Below are 19,398 nucleotides of genomic sequence, written 5' to 3'. Positions count from 1 at the left end.
TGAGGTGCAATACGTCTGTAGCAACCGAGCCCTCGGTGCTACAGTTCCATTTATCTTCAGCCTAGGTGACGTATTGTGATACAGGGCCGTGATTTTGGCTATAAAAGGGTCCCCTAGACCCCTACCCCAAGCTTTTTAAGAGAATCATATATGGCGTGCCAGGAGACTCTATGGAATGCTTTCTCAGCATCCAACGAGAGTATCTACTTACAAATTTTTAACTGCATCTAGCCCAGGAAATACTTTGTGCCTAGTAGCAGTGTCTGCTAGTCAGCGGATTATCCCGGCTGTTAAGCAAGCTACACCACCTGTAGTTTGGACACTTAATTTTTTCAAAGGAAATGCTTCGGGACCACGGGATACTTAGTGAAGAGCATCAGGAGGCACCCCAAGGCATAGGGGCTGGGACTGGCACTAGGATGCCTTGCGGTGGACAGCCGAGCTCGATCCTTATAAAAGCTTTTTAACTGCAGCAGCTTTAGTGGACGCTACTGGAGCTGGAATTACGCGGCTGCTGGCATGAGACTTGCCCTCCAATAGATCCTTGTAAATGGATTTAAAGTGTATTCATTCAAATTAGAGGGACAATTTAAATTAAAAAGCTTAGAGCTGCCTCCACCACAGGGGGGCTCTCTCGACCCACCAGCGGACAGGCACCAGTATTGGGAGAGGGGGGCTGGCCGTCAGGGTTCACCGCGGCTCTGGCACAAACCCGGCGACACGGAGGTGGCACGGGCAGGAGCGAACTGGCCGTCTCGGCTTCTCACTTTTTGGATTTTAGAAGGGCATGACATGCCTATATCTGTGTCTCCCCCTCCTTTTACTCCTCCACCTCTTTTCTTTTCGCATGACTATATGTACTTGTCACTTTTCCATGTGTTAGTTGTGTCTTCTGAGCAGTTTGTCAGCTTTTGGACACCTTTGAAGGTGTTTTCTATGTGTTTCTATGTGTTTTTGTTTGCCTGCCATTGGTTTTAACGGTGTTCGAAGGTGTTCGACGAACAGTTCGACGAACAGTTCGGCGAACACACGGGTGTTCGACGAACCGAACCGAACTCGAACACTACGGGGGTGGCTCAACACTAGTCAACAGCTGTGACCGGGGTCTGACCTGGTGTAGCACCTGGTCCCTCTGCTCGGTTCCTCCTTGGTTCACAGAGTCGTTAGCCACCGTGCGACCTTGGTCGGATCGGGTAGATACTTAGTTACGCCCCTCCAGGCACTCCCCGGTTCATGGTACAGTGGGACCACTAATCACGCTCACGCCAGTCAGTCTGGGCATGAGCGTAACAGTTACTTTTATAGTTACTTCATTCTTTGATTGCTTGCTTCTAAAATCATGTTATTATTACTCCTTGCATAGCATACGTTCTTTTATTCTTTTCTCCCGCTTCACATGAAATTTTCGCACAAGAACCTTTTCTCTCAAGAACATTCTATGAAATGCCCTGCTCCTGTTATCTAACTAGTCTGAGCCGGGATGTATAACCTTGTAACTTTCCATCATGTGCCGAACTAACGATAATATGACCATATGTGTGTTTCCGTAATAATTGTACTAACATTGGTTTAAGCCTGTAGTATGGCTGTAGTTGATTGGCTATTGATATACTCAAAACAATATATAATGCTAAGTAAAATAAACGGGATTAGAGATTCTCGAATCCTCCTATACAGAGCACTGTCTCCGTCTGGTTCCCTGATTGCAATCAACTTTGTAACATAATAATTTGACACTCACTTGGTCAACCGTGAAGGGTCATCGCTGCCCTCCCTCAACAAGGTCAGATGGGGGGGGGGGTTGAATGAGATGGTGGAAAGATGATGAATTCTATTTTATCCATGTTAAGTTTTAGAAATCTAGCAGAGAAAAAGGATGAAATAGCGGACAGACATTTGTGGGATTTTGGTTAGTACCTGATCCTCCTTCCTTCCACAATGCCGAGTGCCCCGACATAACTCATCCCACACTTGGATACTCCAAAGAGCTGTTCACTTTTCCATTTATAGATTCGGGCCTCTTTCCTGGCTCGCTTCAAGCAGGGCAACCGAAGATCACATGTAGTGATGCCCAAATGTTTGAGCAGCCATGGTCACCCAAAGGTGAGGGTGGGAAAGTGCAATTACTGTTGCAAGAGGTAGATGATGATGATGAGACACAATGGACAGAAAGTCAGGAGGAGGACCAGGGTGGGGAAGTGGAAGACGAGGTGTAGACAATTAAGTCGATTGGCCGAACGCCAGGGTCCAGAAACAGTGTCTGCAGGTGACACCACTGCCTCTTCCAGGGTTGTACGTGCACGCCAAGCCTCTGTCCATGATGCAAGCAAAAATTCCTCCCACCCTGTATCTGTCGTTGCATACTTGCAGCCATCCCCATCAGCAACCACGTCCACGTCCTTGTCCCAGCACAACATTCAGTTGCCCTTTGAACTCATGCGCAAATATACAGCCAACCATCCACAGGCCACAATACTAAACTGCCACATTTCTCGACTACTTGCACCAGAAATGTTGCCTTTTAGGGTCATGAAGGTGGAAGTTTTCCGCAACCTCATGGCGGCTGGCCCTCGGTACTTGGTCGCCAGCCACCACCATTTCTCACAGTGTCATTCCTGCCTTATAGAAGCACGGGTCCCAGAACATTACCCATACCCTTACCAGTGAAGTTAGTGGGAAGGACCGCCTAACCACAGACACGTGAAGAATTACTTGTGACCAGGGACAGTACATCTCACTGACGGCACACTGGGTTAATAATATGGGATCACGTCTGATGGCCACGGTTTCAGTCAGTCACCTAATAGTATGGTATTTGTCAGAGATCAACTGTAAATAAGTTTGAACACACAACTGCCATACTTTAAATGGAGTATAATATCTGACATGTTCCTAAAAAGTTCTGTATTATTATGGCAGTAATATGGGATCACGTCTAATGGCAACGGTTTTAGTCAGTCGCCTAATAGTATTGCATTTGTCAGTGACCAACTGTTAATAGGTTCAACAAAAGACAGCTGGTTGACTTTAAATGGAGTGTAATATTTGGCACACTCCATAAAATGTCTGTATTATTACAGCAGTAATTTGGGATCACGTGCGATCATGGAAAAGTTTCTCTGCTTCCACAACACAGTAATGCAAATATAATCAAAAAAATCTGGCTGTATTCTGGTAGCAAGTAAATGGAACAGTAAAATGGTGTGCTCTGGATTGCTTTTTAAGCAAATAATCAGGATTAAGAGCAAAAAAAAAAAAAATAGCCCGGATATGTAGGGCTATATGGATATCTGTAACATCAGCAGCAGACAGAACAATGGACCCTGTTGTGCTGTATACACTGCAACAAACCCTGCCTGCCTAACTCCTGCTATCACCAGTAATATTTGCAGCTGGATTAGTCCACAGAAGGACTGTTAGTTCAGATTTATACATATATATTGCTGTGGAATACCTATACCTAACTAATAAACTGCCAATTTTCTCCCTAGCTCAGCAGCATCTCTGCCTACTCTGCCTGTTTCTGAGTTAGACTGTAACGAGCATAGGGCCACCGAGTCTTATATAGACCTGATGATGCTATTCGGCCAGCCAATCACTGTAATGCCACAACCAACACGTCTACGGCATTACAGTGTGTGGCAAGCAATCCCTGCATGTTAATTGACTGTCTAAAGAGCGCAGAACATGCAGGGCAGGGACCCAAGCTCCCACCCGACCATCCTGGAAATACTCGAGGAGTGCCAAGCATGTCAAGCAGTGAGATGCTCGGGCGAGTACCAAGCAGTGACGAGCACGCTTGCTCATCACTATTGTTTATTATTTGCCCTTTTGTATTTAACATGAGTGCTCTATACAAAAAAAATGTTTCACTTGATTCATTTTTTTCAGGAGATATTCCACATTATGTACTTAAACTTCATCGGTGCCAATAACAGTGACCATGATTGTATGTTTATACCTCTTCAGGATGCTATGAGACAAGTGCCTACATTCATTTGTGTACTTTAATTTTTGAGGACATTGTCCCATTTTATCTTAGTACATGACTATTAGTCTTCCTGAAGCTTAAGTTTTCTGGAGCTCCTCAAATAAACTTCTGTTAGGGTTCACTCACACGAGCACATAACATGAGTAAGTGCTATCTTTTAGCTAGCTATGTTTTATCAGATAGCATTTGGCCCAATGTTATACTACGGGGCTGTGCAAATCTGCAATTTTTTTTTCTCATGCTGATTTTGCATGAGAAAACAATCACAGCATGCTGCGAGTGGCTCTGAAATTCGGATCACGAGCACCCATACAAATCTATGGATGCATGTGATTAATGTCAACTGAGTGCAGTCCGATTACCGCAGACACAGAGAATGGAGAAGATGGAGAAATTAAATTCTCCATCTTTTCCACACCTGTACTGTGATTCTTTCATGCAAGAGAATTGGATCAAACTCTGACCGAGCTTAATCTGAGTGTCATTGGTATAATCAGCCCGATTCTCTCGCATGACAGAATATATGCCCATGCCATATGATCACTATTACCTACATGACTATAAATCAAAACCATTTTTTTACATGGTAATTTAAGATACCACTGGAGTTGATATGACAGAATGTGCATGGATTTCTGCTATTAATATTCAGATGAATTTGACAGCTGCAAACATTTCTGCAACAAATATTCCACACCTGAACATACGCAGATGCTGGATGGATCACAGGGTGCATTTACAATCATATAATGATGATTAAAACAAACAGGAACTCATATAAAATGTCTTTGTATCTTATAGGACAATGTTCCTTCCTGAAGGCGCATTTTGAAAATGCTGAACTTGTAAATTTACAATCGATCTATCTGGAAGGAGAAGAAGTGACGTTTAGGTGTAAATCTTCTTTTCAGACACGAGAAGGAAAGACCAGTGGAATTAGAACGTGTCTCCCTAATGGAGAATTTACAACAGCAAAATGTTCTAGTAAGTATAATTATTTGCAGGATATTTTTAAGTTATGCAAATACAGTTGTTAGCAAGTGTCGCTAAGTTCTGCAAATTAATAAATATTCAAGCACCTGACTCCAATCTGTGGCCTGTGAGAGGGGCATAAATGTCAGGTAGAATGGGATTTATTTTTAGCCACATAAAAGATCAGATTAAGTCTTGTGATGCCTCTTATTCATCGATTTGCCAATGATTATTATTTGTCGTTAACTGAGAGGGGCAGGATCCGTGAAATGAGAGTCCTTGGTTTATCACTTTCGCTGATCGCTACGTGCATAGGACAAGATGTCAGCACTGTTCAACATTACGTGTCCAAGTGATTGGTAGAACAATGAGGAACTGGAATGCCGGCAATGGATGCACAAATGTGAAACTCTACATTGACAGATCATCAGATTCAATAACTGACACACAGTGATTTATTCTGTACTGCACATAAAAATTGGACAGCACATACAAGCTTATGGTCAAACGGTGTCTATGCCAAACCTTTGAAGGTGTTTGCTCGACAATGGGTTTTCCATTGACCTCATGTCAATGCTCTCAAAGGCAAATGTGGTAAAGAGCAAGTTAACACTGTTGGCTAGAGTGGAAGGTTATCCTATTCTGAAAAGAGATGCAATTTTGTCTTGGATCCAGAGATTGGTAAGGAGACGACCTGGGCAACACCATGAAAAGGCTTTCACAAAGGAATGTCACAACAGTCCTACTCCTGGAATTCTGGTGTGTGGTGGCATAATGTATGAACCCCAATAGTCTTCATTCCAGGTACACTAACAACTCAGCATCAGATTACTTTGGTCGTGGAACCATGTGGTATCGACATTTCTCCAACATGTTCCAAGAGCCATTTTTCAACACAATAACACCAGTGTCGTGATCTCATCACTCACTGTGGCATAGCAATGCTGTCAGCTGACAGTTCAGCCACCCTATAGGATCTGGAGTGTGCTGTACTGTCAGTATAGTGAGTGATAGCGCAGTCGTCAAATCTGAGTCTGGCGTGTGCTGGGCTGTCCACATTTTAATTGAGCAGCAGGGCTGTCAATCTGGCCTAGCTTGCGGGTGTCTCCCATTCTTGATTATTTGAAGATTTTTGAAAACTTTATTTCCATTTTTTTTATCATTTGCATTTCAACTGGGCCAGAAATATAGCCATGTCATTTGAAACCACACAGGACTATTTTTACTGGCCTGCTTATAATAATATTATTATGCATAATTATAATAATAATGGCCTCTGTGTCTCATAATAGTAATAAAAATAATAATTCTAACAATAATGCCTAATAATAATAATTAAACTGCCTCCCTGTGCCTTTTTGTAATAATGATGATGGTATCCTGTGACTCATAATTATAAAACCCTACTGTGACTACTTATAATAATTATAATTATGCCCCATTCTGCCTCCTTTTAATCATGATCCACAGTTGCACCTCCTCTTGCAGTGCCTCTTGTTAATAATTATTAAAACTTCACTTTTATTAATTTCCTATTAAGAACTGTAGTAACCACACTATACACAAAACATGAAATCAGAATGACGTTCTTAACTGCCCACTAATTAGTTATTGAATATAAATAATCAACAAGCAAATTTTCACATTACTGCTGTTTTGCAACTTACTAGTAATACAGGGTGGGCCATTTATATGGATACACCTAAATTAAATGGGGATGGTTGGTGATATCAATTTCCTGTTTGTGCCACATTAGTATATGGGAGGGGGAAAACTTTTCCAGATGGGTGGTGACCATGGCGGCCATTTTGAAGTCAGCCATTTTGGATCCAACTTTATTTTTTTCAATGGGAAGAGGGTCATGTGACACATCAAACTTATTGAGAATTTCATAAGAAAAACAATGGCGTGCTTGGTTTTAATGTAACTTTATTCTTTCATGAGTTTTTTACAAGTTTATGACCACTTATAAAATGTGTTCGAAGTGCTGCCCATTGTGTTGCATTGTCAATGCAACCCTCTTCTCCCACTCTTGACACACTGATAGCAACACCGCAGAGGAAATGCTAGCACAGGCTTCCAGTATCCGTTGTTTCAAATGCTGCACATCTCGTATCTTCACAGCATAGACAATTGCCTTCAGATGACCCCAAAGATAAAAGTCTAAGGGGGTCAGATCAGGAGACCTTGGTGGTCATTCTACTGGCCCATGACGAACAATCCACTTTCAAGGAAATGGTTCATGTAGGAATGCTTGAACCTGATACCCATAATGTTGTGGTACACCATCTTGTTGGAAAAACAAGAGAGCAACACATCATCATGTAGCAATTTCAGATATCCAGTGGCATTGAGGTTTCCAATGATGAAGAATGGCCCCACTATCTTTGTACCCCATATACCACACCATACCATCAAGATACGATGGTATGGTGTGGTATTTCATAAGAAAAACACACCATTGTTTTTCTTATGAAATTCTCTATCAGTTTGATGCGTCACATGACCCTCTTCCCATTGAAAAAAATAAAGTTGGATCCAAAATGGCTGACTTTAAAATGGCCACCATGGTCACCACCTATCTGGAAAAGTTTTCCCCCTCCCATATACTAATGTGCCACAAACAGGAAGTTGATATCACCAACCATTCCCATTTACTTTAGGTGTATCCATAAAAATGGCCCAACCTGTATATTGGAAGGTCTAGATACTGTTTCTACAAATAATGCTTAAATATATAAAGTTTGGGGATATACTGGTTGATTATTTATATTCCTTAACTAATTGGTTGACATTTAGAAACGGCATTATGATGTTTTATACAGTTATATGAAAAAGTTTGGGCACCCCTATTAATCTTAAGCTTAATGTTTTTTAAAAATTGGTGTTTTTGCAACAGCTATTTCAGTTTGATATATGTAATAACTGTTGGACACAGTAATGTTTCTGCCTTGAAATGAGGTTTATTGTACTAACAGAAAATGTGCAATCTGCATTCAAACAAAATTTGACAGGTGCATAAGTATGGGCACCCTTATCATTTTCTTGTTTTAAATACTCCTACCTACTTTTTACTGACTTACTAAAGCACTTTTTTTGGTTTTGTAACCTCATTGAGCTTTGAACTTCAAAGCCAGGTGTATGCAATCATGAGAAAAGCTACTTAAAGTGGCCACTTGCAAGTTGTTCTCCTGTTTGAATCTCCTGAAGAATGGCATCATGGGCTCCTCAAAACAACTGTCAAATGATCTGAAAACAAAGATTATTCAACATAGTTGTTCAGAGGAAGGATACAAAAAGCTGTCTCAGAGATTTAACCTGTCAGTTTCCACTGTGAGGAACATAGTAAGGAAATGGAAGAACACAGGGACAGTTCTTGTTAAGGCCAGAAGTGGCAGGTCAAGAAAAACATCAGAAAGGCAGAGAAGAAGAATGGTGAGATCAGCCAAGGACAATCCTCAGACCACCTCCAGAGAGCTGCAGCATCAACTTGCTGCAGATGGTGTCACTATGCATCGGTCAACTATACAACGCACTTTGCACAAGGAGAAGCTGTATGGGAGAGTGATGCGAAAGAAGCCGCTTCTGCAAGCACACCACAAACAGAGTCGGCTGAGGTATGCAAAAGCACATTTGGAGAAGCCAATTTCTTTTTGGAAGAAGGTCCTGTGGATTGATGAAACCAAGATTGAGTTGTTTGGTCATACAAAAAGGCGTTATGCATGGCGGCAAAAAAACACAGCATTCCAAGAAAAACACTTGCTACTCACAGTAAAATTTGGTGGAGGTTCCATCCTGCTTTGGGGCTGTGTGGCCAATGCCGGCACCGGGAATCTTGTTAACGTTGAGGGACGCATGGATTCCACTCAGTATCAGCAGATTCTTGACAATAATGTTCAAGAATCAGTGACAAAGTTGAAGTTACGCAGGGGATGGATCTTTCAGCAAGACAATGATCCAAAACACCGCTCCAAATCTACTCAGGCATTCATGCAGAGGAACAATTACAATGTTCTGGAATGGCCATCCCAGTCCCCAGACCTGAATATCATTGAACATCTGTGGGATCACTTGAAGAGGGCTTTCCATGCTCGGCGACCATCAAACTTAACTGAACTGGAATTGTTTTGTAAAGAGGAATGGTCAAAAATACCTTCATCCATGATCCAGGAAATCATTAAAAGCTACAGGAAGCGACTAGAGGCTGTTATTTTTGCAAAAGGAGGATCTACTAAATATTAATGTCACTTTTCTGGTGAAGTGCCCATACTTATGCACCTGTAAAATTTTGTTTGAATGCAGATTGCACATTTTTTGTTAGTACAGTAAACCTCATTTCAAGGCAGAAACATTACTGTGTCCAACAGTTATTACATATATGAAACTGAAATAGCTGTTGCAAAAACACCAATTTTTATAAAACATTATGCTTACGATTAATAAGGGTGCCCAAACTTTTTCATATAACTGTATCTGGTGTGATTACTACCGTTCTTAATAGTATAGTAATAAAAATTTTATTTAAATAATTATAGAGTGATGGGGCAGATAGGATTATTTCTATCACTGTACATAAACGCAGTCACATAAGGTGTCCTCGTAACATTAAAGAAATGAAGAGAGATATGCATTGCATCACTTACACACTTATTTTGATGGTACTGAAGCCCCTTAGTGTTCTCATCCACTATGATATCCCTTCCTTGGCACTCATAGGATATGATGCCCCAAAAATGCCCCCACGCAGTATGATAACTAGAGATGAGCGTTGTTCGACTCGAACTGTTAGCCAATCTCAAATTCGAGCTGTTTTGGGCGGTGTTCGAGCCGTTCGGCGAACACGAACGATTTGAGAAAAATTCGGCTGTTCAAGGTTATGTTCGATAACTGTTCGTGCACCAAAATCATAACTGGATTTTTTCTCAGTAATGATGAAAATTAATGTTAATACGCAGTTTGAGTGTACAGCGGGGCGGGGGGAGGGGCAGGGGATGGATCTCTGCAGGAATAATGAAGATCTCCATTTTTTTTTCTCTTTCCCGCATTTACAGTGGGGAGGTGCAATCTGTCAGCCTATCAGCAGCGCACACACGGAGCGAAATGCTTTTTTTCACACAAGCAAGGGCATGTGCCATTGGCAGTGTATGTCACATGTCCTTGCCCCCAGCCATTTTCCCCGTCGCCACCATTTTCTCACTGCTGCAGCTGCGTGTTAGACGGCACCGCTGTTGCTGTGTGCGCTATACCTTGTTAATTTCAAGCCAATTTTCGCACAAATCTACAGATAGATTGGGAGTAGGAAATAGTTGTGATTGCAGTCCTTTTAAGGACTAAGTTACATCAGTTCCTATCAGTTTTTGCCAGGCAGGTCTGTGCCAGTGCTGTGCAAGTTTTTTTTAAAGCATTTGGCTAAATCTAGCAAAGCTAATCCTTTTTGGCCTATTGCAGAGTATGTTAGTCAGTGGAGTAGCCTATCTGTGTTGAAAGCTACACCACCTGTGTATAGAATACCAATTTTTTTACTGCACCTAGTGAAGTAAAACCTTTTGGGCATAGCATCATTCTATTAGTCAATCTATACTGAACTCCATCAGGTTGCAAATAGAATATAATTTTTTTCTGCATGTAGCTCTGAAAAAATATTTGGGCTTCTAGCTGTGTGTGGGACTTGGTCTATTAGTCCATCTATACTGACCTCCATCAGGTAGCAAATTGAATATAATTTTTTTCTTCATCTAGCTCTGAAAAAATATTTGGGCTTCTAGCAGTGTGTGGGACTTGGTCTATTAGTCCATCTATACTGACCTCCATCAGGTTGCAAATTAAAAATTATTTTTTTCTGCATCTAGCTCTGAAAAAATATTTCGGCTTCTAGCAGTGTGTGCGACTTGTTCTATTAGTCCATCTTTACTGACCTCCATCAGGTTGCAAATTGAATATAATTTTTTTCTGCATCTAGCTCTGAAAAATTATTTGGGCTTCTAGCAGTGTGTGGGACTTGGTCTATTAGTCCATCTATACTGACCTCCATCAGGTTGCAAATTGAATATAATTTTTTTCTGCATCTAGCTCTGAAAAAATATTTGGGCTTCTAGCAGTGTGTGGGATTTGGTCTATTAGTCCATCTATACTGACCTCCATCAGGTTGCAAATTGAATATAATTTTTTTCTGCATCTAGCTCTGAAAAAATATTTGGGCTTCTAGCAGTGTGTGGGACTTGTTCTATTAGTCCATCTATACTGACCTCCATCAGGTTGCAAATTGAATATAATTATTTTCTGCATCTAACTCTGAAAAAATATTTGGGCTTCTAGCAGTGTGTGGGACTTGGTCTATTAGTCCATCTATACTGACCTCCATCAGGTTGCAAATTAAAAATAATTTTTTTCTGCATCTAGCTCTGAAAAAATATTTGGGCTTCTAGCAGTGTGTGCGACTTGTTCTATTAGTCTATCTATACTGACCTCCATCAGGTTGCAAATTGAATATAATTTTTTTCTGCATCAAGGTCTGAAAAAATATTTGGGCTTCTAGCAGTGTGTGGGACTTGGTCTATTAGTCCGTCTATACTGACCTCCATCAGGTTGCAAATTGAATATAATTTTTTTCTTCTTCTAACTCTGAAAAAATATTTGGGCTTCTAGCAGTGTGTGGGACTTGTTCTATTAGTCCATCTATACTGACCTCCATCAGGTTGCAAATTGAATATAATTTTTTTCTGCATCTAGCTCTGAAAAAATATTTGGGCTTCTAGCAGTGTGTGGTTCTTGGTCTATTAGTCCATCTATACTGACCTCCATCAGGTTGCAAATTAAAAATATTTTTTTTCTGCATCTAGCTCTGAAAAAATATTTGAGCTTCTAGCAGTGTGTGCGACTTGTTCTATTAGTCCATCTATACTGACCTCCATCAGGTTGAAAATTCAATTTAATTTTTTTCTGCATCTAGCTCTGAAAAAATATTTGGGCTTCAAGCAGTGTGTGGGACTTGGTCTATTAGTCCATCTATACTGACCTCCATCAGGTTGCAAATTGAATATAATTTTTTTCTGCATCTAGCTCTGAAAAATTATTTGGGCTTCTAGCAGTGTGTGGGACTTGTTCTATTAGTCCATCTATACTGACCTCCATCAGGTTGCAAATTGAATATAATTTTTTTCTGCATCTAGCTCTGAAAAAATATTTGGGCTTCTAGCAGTGTGTGGGACTTGGTCTATTAGTCCATCTATACTGACCTCCATCAGGTTGCAAATTGAATTAAAAAATTTTCTGCATCTAGCTCTGAAAAAATATTTGGGCTTCTAGCAGTGTGTGGGACTTGGTCTATTAGTCCATCTATACTGACCTCCATCAGGTTGCAAATTGAATATAATTTTTTTCTGCATCTAACCCAGCCAATAGTTTTGGCCTAATACCACAGTTTGGCCACTCAGCTCTGCTCGGTTCCCATCCATTGTTTTTTTGTGCAAACAACTCCAGAGTTGTGAATTAGTTAACCACCAAAATGAGTGGAAAAAGGCCTGCTGCTGGTGGAAAGGGGAATAGGCGTGTTGGGAAGGGGAAAAAAGGTTGTGTCCGTGGGGTAGGTGTTAAAGCAACAGTAACATCTGCAGAAGAAAGACCATCTTCCAGCCAAACTAAAATGTCTACTTCTTTTAGCGGACAATGTGATAAGATCCCTTTCTTACGGCCACGCCAATCGCTACAAATTCCAGATGAGGCACAAAAACTGCAGGTGCTTCAACGGATATCAAGTGCTGCTTTAAGTGGGCTCTCCTCCACATCAACTTCAACATCACAAATACTCCAGTCCTCTAAGGTGTCACCCCAATCGCACTTGCTTCCTCACAGCTCCCAAATCTCCAGCTGCCCGTCTGAGTATGAGGTAGAACAGATGGTTGTGTCTGCAGAGCTGTTTACTCATGCTATAGCCTGGGAATCAGAGGTCGGCTCCAGCGCTTCTGTGAATCCAGACAAGGAAATGATCTGTACTGATGCCCAGAATCTTTATGAGTTGGATCCAGGACCAGACGCTGAAGGTTCTGACCATAATGTAGACCCTCATTCCCAAACTGTAACTCCTGTTGGTGGAGACAATGAGGAAGACGATGATGGGACTCAAATACCTGATTGGAGGGACAACTTTAGTTTTTTGTCAGGGCAGGAACAGGTTGGCTCTGAGGACGACGGGTGTGATAACGCACAGGGTGATGATGATGAGGTTGGAGATCCCACTTACTGTCAACCCACAGTCAGCCAAGAGATGAGGTCAGCAGAGGAGGTGGAGGAGAATGCTAGTGACGATGAGGTCAGGTTGCGCCTTCCTGGACAGAGACGTAGTACTGGAAGCACGTCAACAACTGCATCCTCAAACACAACTCTGCCTCTCACCACAAGTCGTGGTGGCTCTTCAGGTCGCATGGGTGCTAAGCCTTGCATAACCTGGGCATTTTTTCAGATCGATAAAGATGACCCAACTCGTGTTATCTGTACCATTTGTCAGCAAAAGCTAAGTAGAGGCCAAAAAATACATAGTTTGAGTACTTCATGCATGAACCGGCACATGGACATGAAGCATAAGTTGCAGTGGGAAGCTTACTGTGCTACAATGCGGCCTAGCCGGCCGGGCCAACCACCGTCTGCCATATCTTGTGCATCCGCGGCCTCTTCATCCTCTGTGACTGGGGGGACAGCAGTCACACCTGTTTTGGGACGCAGACCTGCCACCTCTTTACCCGCAACAGCCAGCGTGATTGGCAGGTCATCATTTTCTTTGGAGGTGGTAACACCAGCTGGTGTTGAGCGCTGTCCGACATCGATAGCACCACCTTTGGATCAAGGCAACCTAACATGTCCGCCTGCATCTTCCTCACAGACCGGCAGTTTGCCGGGGACACACTTATCAACCCCGTCTAAGCACAATAGCCAGCCCTCGGTCCCTCAGATGTGGACAAGTAAAAGACCATTTCCTCCTAGCCATGAGAAAGCTAAGAGGTTGAATTTCACCATCTGCAAGCTCTTGGCTACAGAAATGCTGCCTTTCCGCCTGGTGGACACAGAGGATTTCCGAGACCTTATGTTCGTCGCAGTGCCCCAGTACCACATGCACAGTTGGCACTACTTCTCAAAGAAAGGTGTGCCTGCGCTCCACCAGCATGTCGCACACAACATCACCGCTTCTTTGAGAAACTCTGTGTGTGACAGGGTGCATTTCACCACAGACACTTGGACGAGTAGGCATGGACAGGGGCGTTACATGTCGCTGACTGGGCACTGGGTAACTATGGTGACAGCAGGACAAGGGGCTGCTGTCCAAGTCTTGCCGTCCCCACGAGTTGTGCATCAATCCTCTTTATCTCAAAGTTCCTCCACTGCTTCTGCCTCCTCAACCTCCTCTCGGTCCTCCACCTGCACCCAAAGCCTGTCTGGTCATGCCACAAGCTTTCTAACTGCGCAGAAGGTATCCTGCACACCTCCTTACTATGCTGGCAGTAGGGCTCAACGTCATCAGGCGGTTTTTATTTTGAAATGTCTGAGGGAAATGTCTGGAGAACCAATTTCATGAATGGTTGTGTCCACTGGACCTGAAACCATTGAAGGCTGAGTGCGACAATGCTGCAAACCTGGGTGCGGCCCTTCACCGGGGCAATGTCACACACGTGCCTTGTATGGCTCACGTGTTGAACCTGGTTGTCCAGCAATTTTTAGCCCACTATCCCAGACTAGATGGCCTTCTGCAGAGGGCACGGTCGCTGTGTGCTCACTTCCGCCGTTCGCATCCCGCAGCTCAGCGACTTACATCTCTACAGAAGTCCTTGGGCCTGCCACTTCACTGGCTAAAATGCGATGTGCCTACCCGGTGGAATTCAACTCTGCACATGTTGCAGCGACTGTGGCAGCACCGACAAGACCTGGTGCAATACGTTCTGACGTATGGCCTGGGCCAACAAGATCCAGAGGTGAGGCAAATCACGCTGGAGGAGTGGTCTCAGATCAGGGACCTATGCACCCTTCTGCACAGTTTTGAAATGGCGACGAAGATGTTTATTGCTGACGATGCCATTATCAGCATGACTATTCCGGTGATTTACATGCTGGAGCACATGTTAAACAGAATTCGGAGTCAGGTGGTGGCACAAGAGGAGGTGGAGGAAGTAGAGGAGGAGGAGTTGTATGCGGAAGGGCTAACATCTGCAAGGTCCAGACGGTCGGCAGCACCAAGGCGGCAGGCATGTGAGGGTGGGGGAGATGGTTTTACCAGGGTGCATGGTAGCAGCCAAACTAGTGAGGAAGGTGCAGGAGCCCAAGAAGAAGTGGAGGACGAACTGTTGGAAGACTCATCAGATGAGGGAGACCTTGATCACATTTCTGTTGTGCGAGGTTGGGGGAAGAGGACAGAGGAAGGAAGCATGATTGTTATCTCGCCACAAACACAACAGGGACTTGGTGCTCCTGGATGCGCAAGACACATGAATGCCTTCTTGCTGCACTACCGGCAACATGACCCTCGAATTGTGAGAATTAGAAATAATCCTGACTACTGGGTTGCCACACTGTTAGATCCCCAGTACAAAAGTAAATTTGCAGAAATTATTCCTGCCATAGAAAGGGATGCACGCATGCAGGAGTATCAGCAGAGACTGTTGCAGAATCTTACATGTGCTTTTCCACAAAACACCAGTGGTGCACGTAGTGAATCTCACAGTTCCAACTTGCCAACCGTGGGACCGTCGAGTGTTCAGCACTCAAACCGTAACAGAAACACAGTATCTGCTGGTAACATCAATATTGCGGAATCATTTCACCACTGTTTTAGCCCATCCTTTGCAAGGCCACAGGAGACAAGAAGTCTGACACATAGTCAACGCCTAGAGACGATGGTACAGGAGTATCTCCAAGTAAACATTGAAGCCATGACTGTGTTACTGGACCCTTGCTCTTTTTGGGCTTCCAATCTGGATAAATGGCCGGAGCTAGCCACTTCCGCCTTGGAGATCTTGTCATGCCCCGCATCCAGCGTTCTGTCTGAACGTGTGTTCAGCGCTGCTGGTGGTGTGCTGACAGATAAGCGCACGCGGCTCTCCACTGATAATGTAGACAGACTCACGTTCATAAAGATGAACAAATCATGGATCCGAAACGACTTTTCTACCCCTGTGTCATCCTGGGGAGAGTAAAAGCTTGATGATTGGTTAAAATCACCTCACCAACCGTTTTTCTAATCATGTTTATCTGTATCTTGGCTGGAAAATAATTTGGGCTTTGTAGCAGTGTGCAGCACTGATTCTAATAGGCCATCTATACTAAGCTCCACCAGATTTAATATTACTAATCATGTTTATCTGTATCTTGGCTGGAAAATAATTTGGGCTTTGTAGCAGTGTGCAGTACTGATTCTATTAGGCCATCTATACTAGGCTCCACCAGATTTAAAATTAATAATAATTTTTAGCTGCATCTAGCCCGGAAAATAATTTTGGGGCTCCGAGATGCGCAAGACACATAAGTGCCTTCTTGCTGCACTACCTGCAACATGATTGTCAGAATTCGAAGTAATCCTGACTACTGGGTTGACACACTCTTAGATCCCCCACACTCTTCGATTAACCTTTTCATTTTAATAAAGACCAAAAAAATGGTCATTTTTGAAATTATAAGCATTAACAGGTTATTAGAAACTGAAATCATACAGTTTTCAACTCAAAACTTTATTCTAGGTGATGTTACATTTGCACATAGGACCCCTTGTTCGAAAGGAGCTTCGGAACTCTCTCGTCCATTGAATTTGTCAGATTTTGGATGGTTTCTGCTTCAATTGTTTTGCATGAGGACAGAATACCCTCCCAGGGCTGTTGCTTAGATGTGAACTGCCTCCCGCCATCATAGACACTCCTTTTGATGATGCTCCAGAGGTTATGAATGGGGTAGAGGTCAGGGGAGCATGGGGGTCACACCATAAGTTTGTCCCCTTTTATGCCAATATCAGCCAGAGATGCAGATGTGTTATGTGCAGCATGAGGCGGTGCATTATCATGCATAAAAATGATCTTGCTGTGGAATACACGGTTCTTCTTCTTGAACCATGGCAGGAAGTGCTGTTTGAGAAACTCCACATACATTATGGAGTTCATCTTTACCCCTTCAGGGATCCTAAAGGGGCCAACAATCTCTCTCCCCATGATTCCAGCCCAAAACATTACTCCACCTCCTCCTTGTTGGCGCTGTAGCCGTGTTTGCGTGGGGTGTCCATCAACCAGCCATCCTCCACTCCATCCATCTGGACCATCGAGCGTTGCACGGCACTCATCCGTGAACAAAACAGTTTTGAAATCAGTCTTCATGTAATGTTTGGCCCACTGGAGCCGTTTCTGCTTCTGTGAAGTGGATAGAGGAGGTCGACAGGATGGCGTACGCACAGCTGCAAACCTCTGAAGGACCCTGCATCTTGTTGTTCGGGGGACGTTGGAGGCACCAGCAGCTTCAAAAATTTGTCTGCTGCTATGACAAGGCTTTTTTGCCGCTGCTCTTTTAACCTGACGTAATTGCCTGTAGGAAAGAGTCCTCAATTTGCCCTTATCAGCACGCACACGTGTGTACTGTGAATCAGCTACATACTTCTTGATTGCCAAGACACTTCATCCTGACCATCGCACAATGTTGATTGTAGTCATGCCTTGACCTAAACACTCCACAATTTGTTGCTTCTCAGCAGCCGACACATCCTTTTTCTTTCACATTTTGGCAGAAAATGTAGGCTGCTTAATAATGTGGGACAGCCTACTTAAGTAGTCTTGCCTTTCATTGGACACACCTGCCAAACTAATTTGCACAGGTGTCTGCAATTGCTTACAGTGATATAAAGAGCCCTGACACACATCACCATCAATGAGTTTAACTGACAAACAAACAAATTCTTCCCTTATCACTCCTAAACACTTTTTGCATAATAATTTGGAACACATTGTACATGTGCTTTTCCACAAAACACCAGTGGTTCACGTAGTGAATCTTACAGTTCTAACTTGCCAACCGTGGTCTGTATGGAGTTGTTCAATAAAGGGCCCAAAATTAAGATAACATAGACGGAAGAGGTCTCTATGAATAGGAATTCCTAAGTATTTGATACCCTGTGAGGGCCAGGCAAAGGGAAAGTTGGACTGGATGGAATCCTGTATGGATTTGGGGAGGGAGACATCGAGGGCCTCCGACTTCGCTGCATTGATTTTAAAATTTGACCATGTAACAAAGTGATCTATTTCAGCCATAACAGCAGGGATGGATATATGTGATTGAGTGATATATACTAGGACATCATCAGCAAATAGAGAGCACTTGTACTCGGTGCCTCCCACCTCAATCCACCTAATATTCGGGTTATGGCGAATTGATGAGAGCAGGTGCTCCTTCACTAGGATGTATAAGAGAGGGAACAGAGGACATCCCTGCCTTGTCCCATTGGTGATTATGAAAGGTGATGAAAATGTTCTGACGCGCCCCCTGGGCCTTGGAACACACGGAGCCGGATCCTTTTTGGTGGATGCTGGTGGTTGTAGTCTCCGTGGCGGCCACCCGGTTCCGTGGCTCAGGGCGGTCAAACCAGTGGCGGAACTATTTATGTGGTTTTGATGTTTAAATGTCCGACTACGCCACCCATGGATTGCGGTCTGATTGAACCGCCGCTGCAGGGCAGACCGCTGAGGCTGGTGTTGTGGGTGCAGCAGAGCGTAGCATAACTCCCCACTGGAGGAGTATAGCCTCAGGGCAGTGTATGCGGAGGATGGGGGTGATGGTGCAGGGCAGCAGCAGTAACGACACGGAGTCATTGATGCAGTCCAGGGCCTTTACTCACAGTTCTTATTATCCAGACCACTTCTGCAGGTAACGGCTGCCCACTTCGTACTGTGCTCACCAGGTGAGGGGCTCAGACAACTCCCAGATAACTTTGGAGCGCTTCACAGGACCCCTTTGTGTGTCCTTTGTCTGGCCTTTCTTACCAACCCTTCTGTCCGGCTGCCTCGGGCCTCCTCTTGGTATACTTAGCGCCAGTTTCCCTGACCCTATGTGGTGCCTTCCTAGCGGGTGTAGCGAGGGGCTGCGCCACATAAAATGTCACAGCCTCCGGTTTCTAGCTGAGGGTCGTTTCCCGCCTCCACTAGTTTCGGGGACCGGTCTCCCCCTTTGGCCTGACCCCTCCACGCAGGTGGATTCTGGCGTGCGGTGGCGACTCGCCCGTCCGCACCCTTGGGATCCCTTCGTTCCTCGTTCCTGGAGCCTTCTCCGCTCCTCTTCCTTCCTCTCCCTCTTCTAGGCCTGGGCTTCTGTTACTAGGCCCGCCTCCGGAGCAGAGCTCATGCAGAGCCCCTGCTCCCTGTCACTTCTGCTCAGACTTCTCTGCACTGAAATAAAATGGTGCCCACCTTTTATACTCCCTTCTC

At 43.8% G+C, this 19,398-nt stretch overlaps 1 protein-coding gene across 4 annotated transcripts in view; it reads left to right on the top strand.

Moving 5' to 3' along the window:
• The window catches only part of LOC141156682 (coagulation factor XIII B chain-like), a 784,153-nt gene that overhangs the window by 252,690 nt on the left and 512,065 nt on the right, over positions 1–19,398 (top strand). For all 4 annotated transcript variants that reach the window (XM_073642930.1, XM_073642929.1, XM_073642931.1 and 1 more), the window contains exon 5: positions 4,793–4,975. In XM_073642930.1, the coding sequence (XP_073499031.1) occupies positions 4,793–4,975 (183 nt within the window). The remainder of the gene's footprint in view (positions 1–4,792; positions 4,976–19,398) is intronic.

Source organism: Phyllobates terribilis, unplaced genomic scaffold, assembly GCF_046119375.1.
Source record: "Phyllobates terribilis strain yellow unplaced genomic scaffold, ASM4611937v1 Scaffold_8__6_contigs__length_399053987, whole genome shotgun sequence".
NCBI lineage: Eukaryota > Metazoa > Chordata > Amphibia > Anura > Dendrobatidae > Phyllobates > Phyllobates terribilis.
Note: the sequence above shows the minus strand (reverse complement) of the source record. Positions and strands in the feature narration are given on the sequence as shown.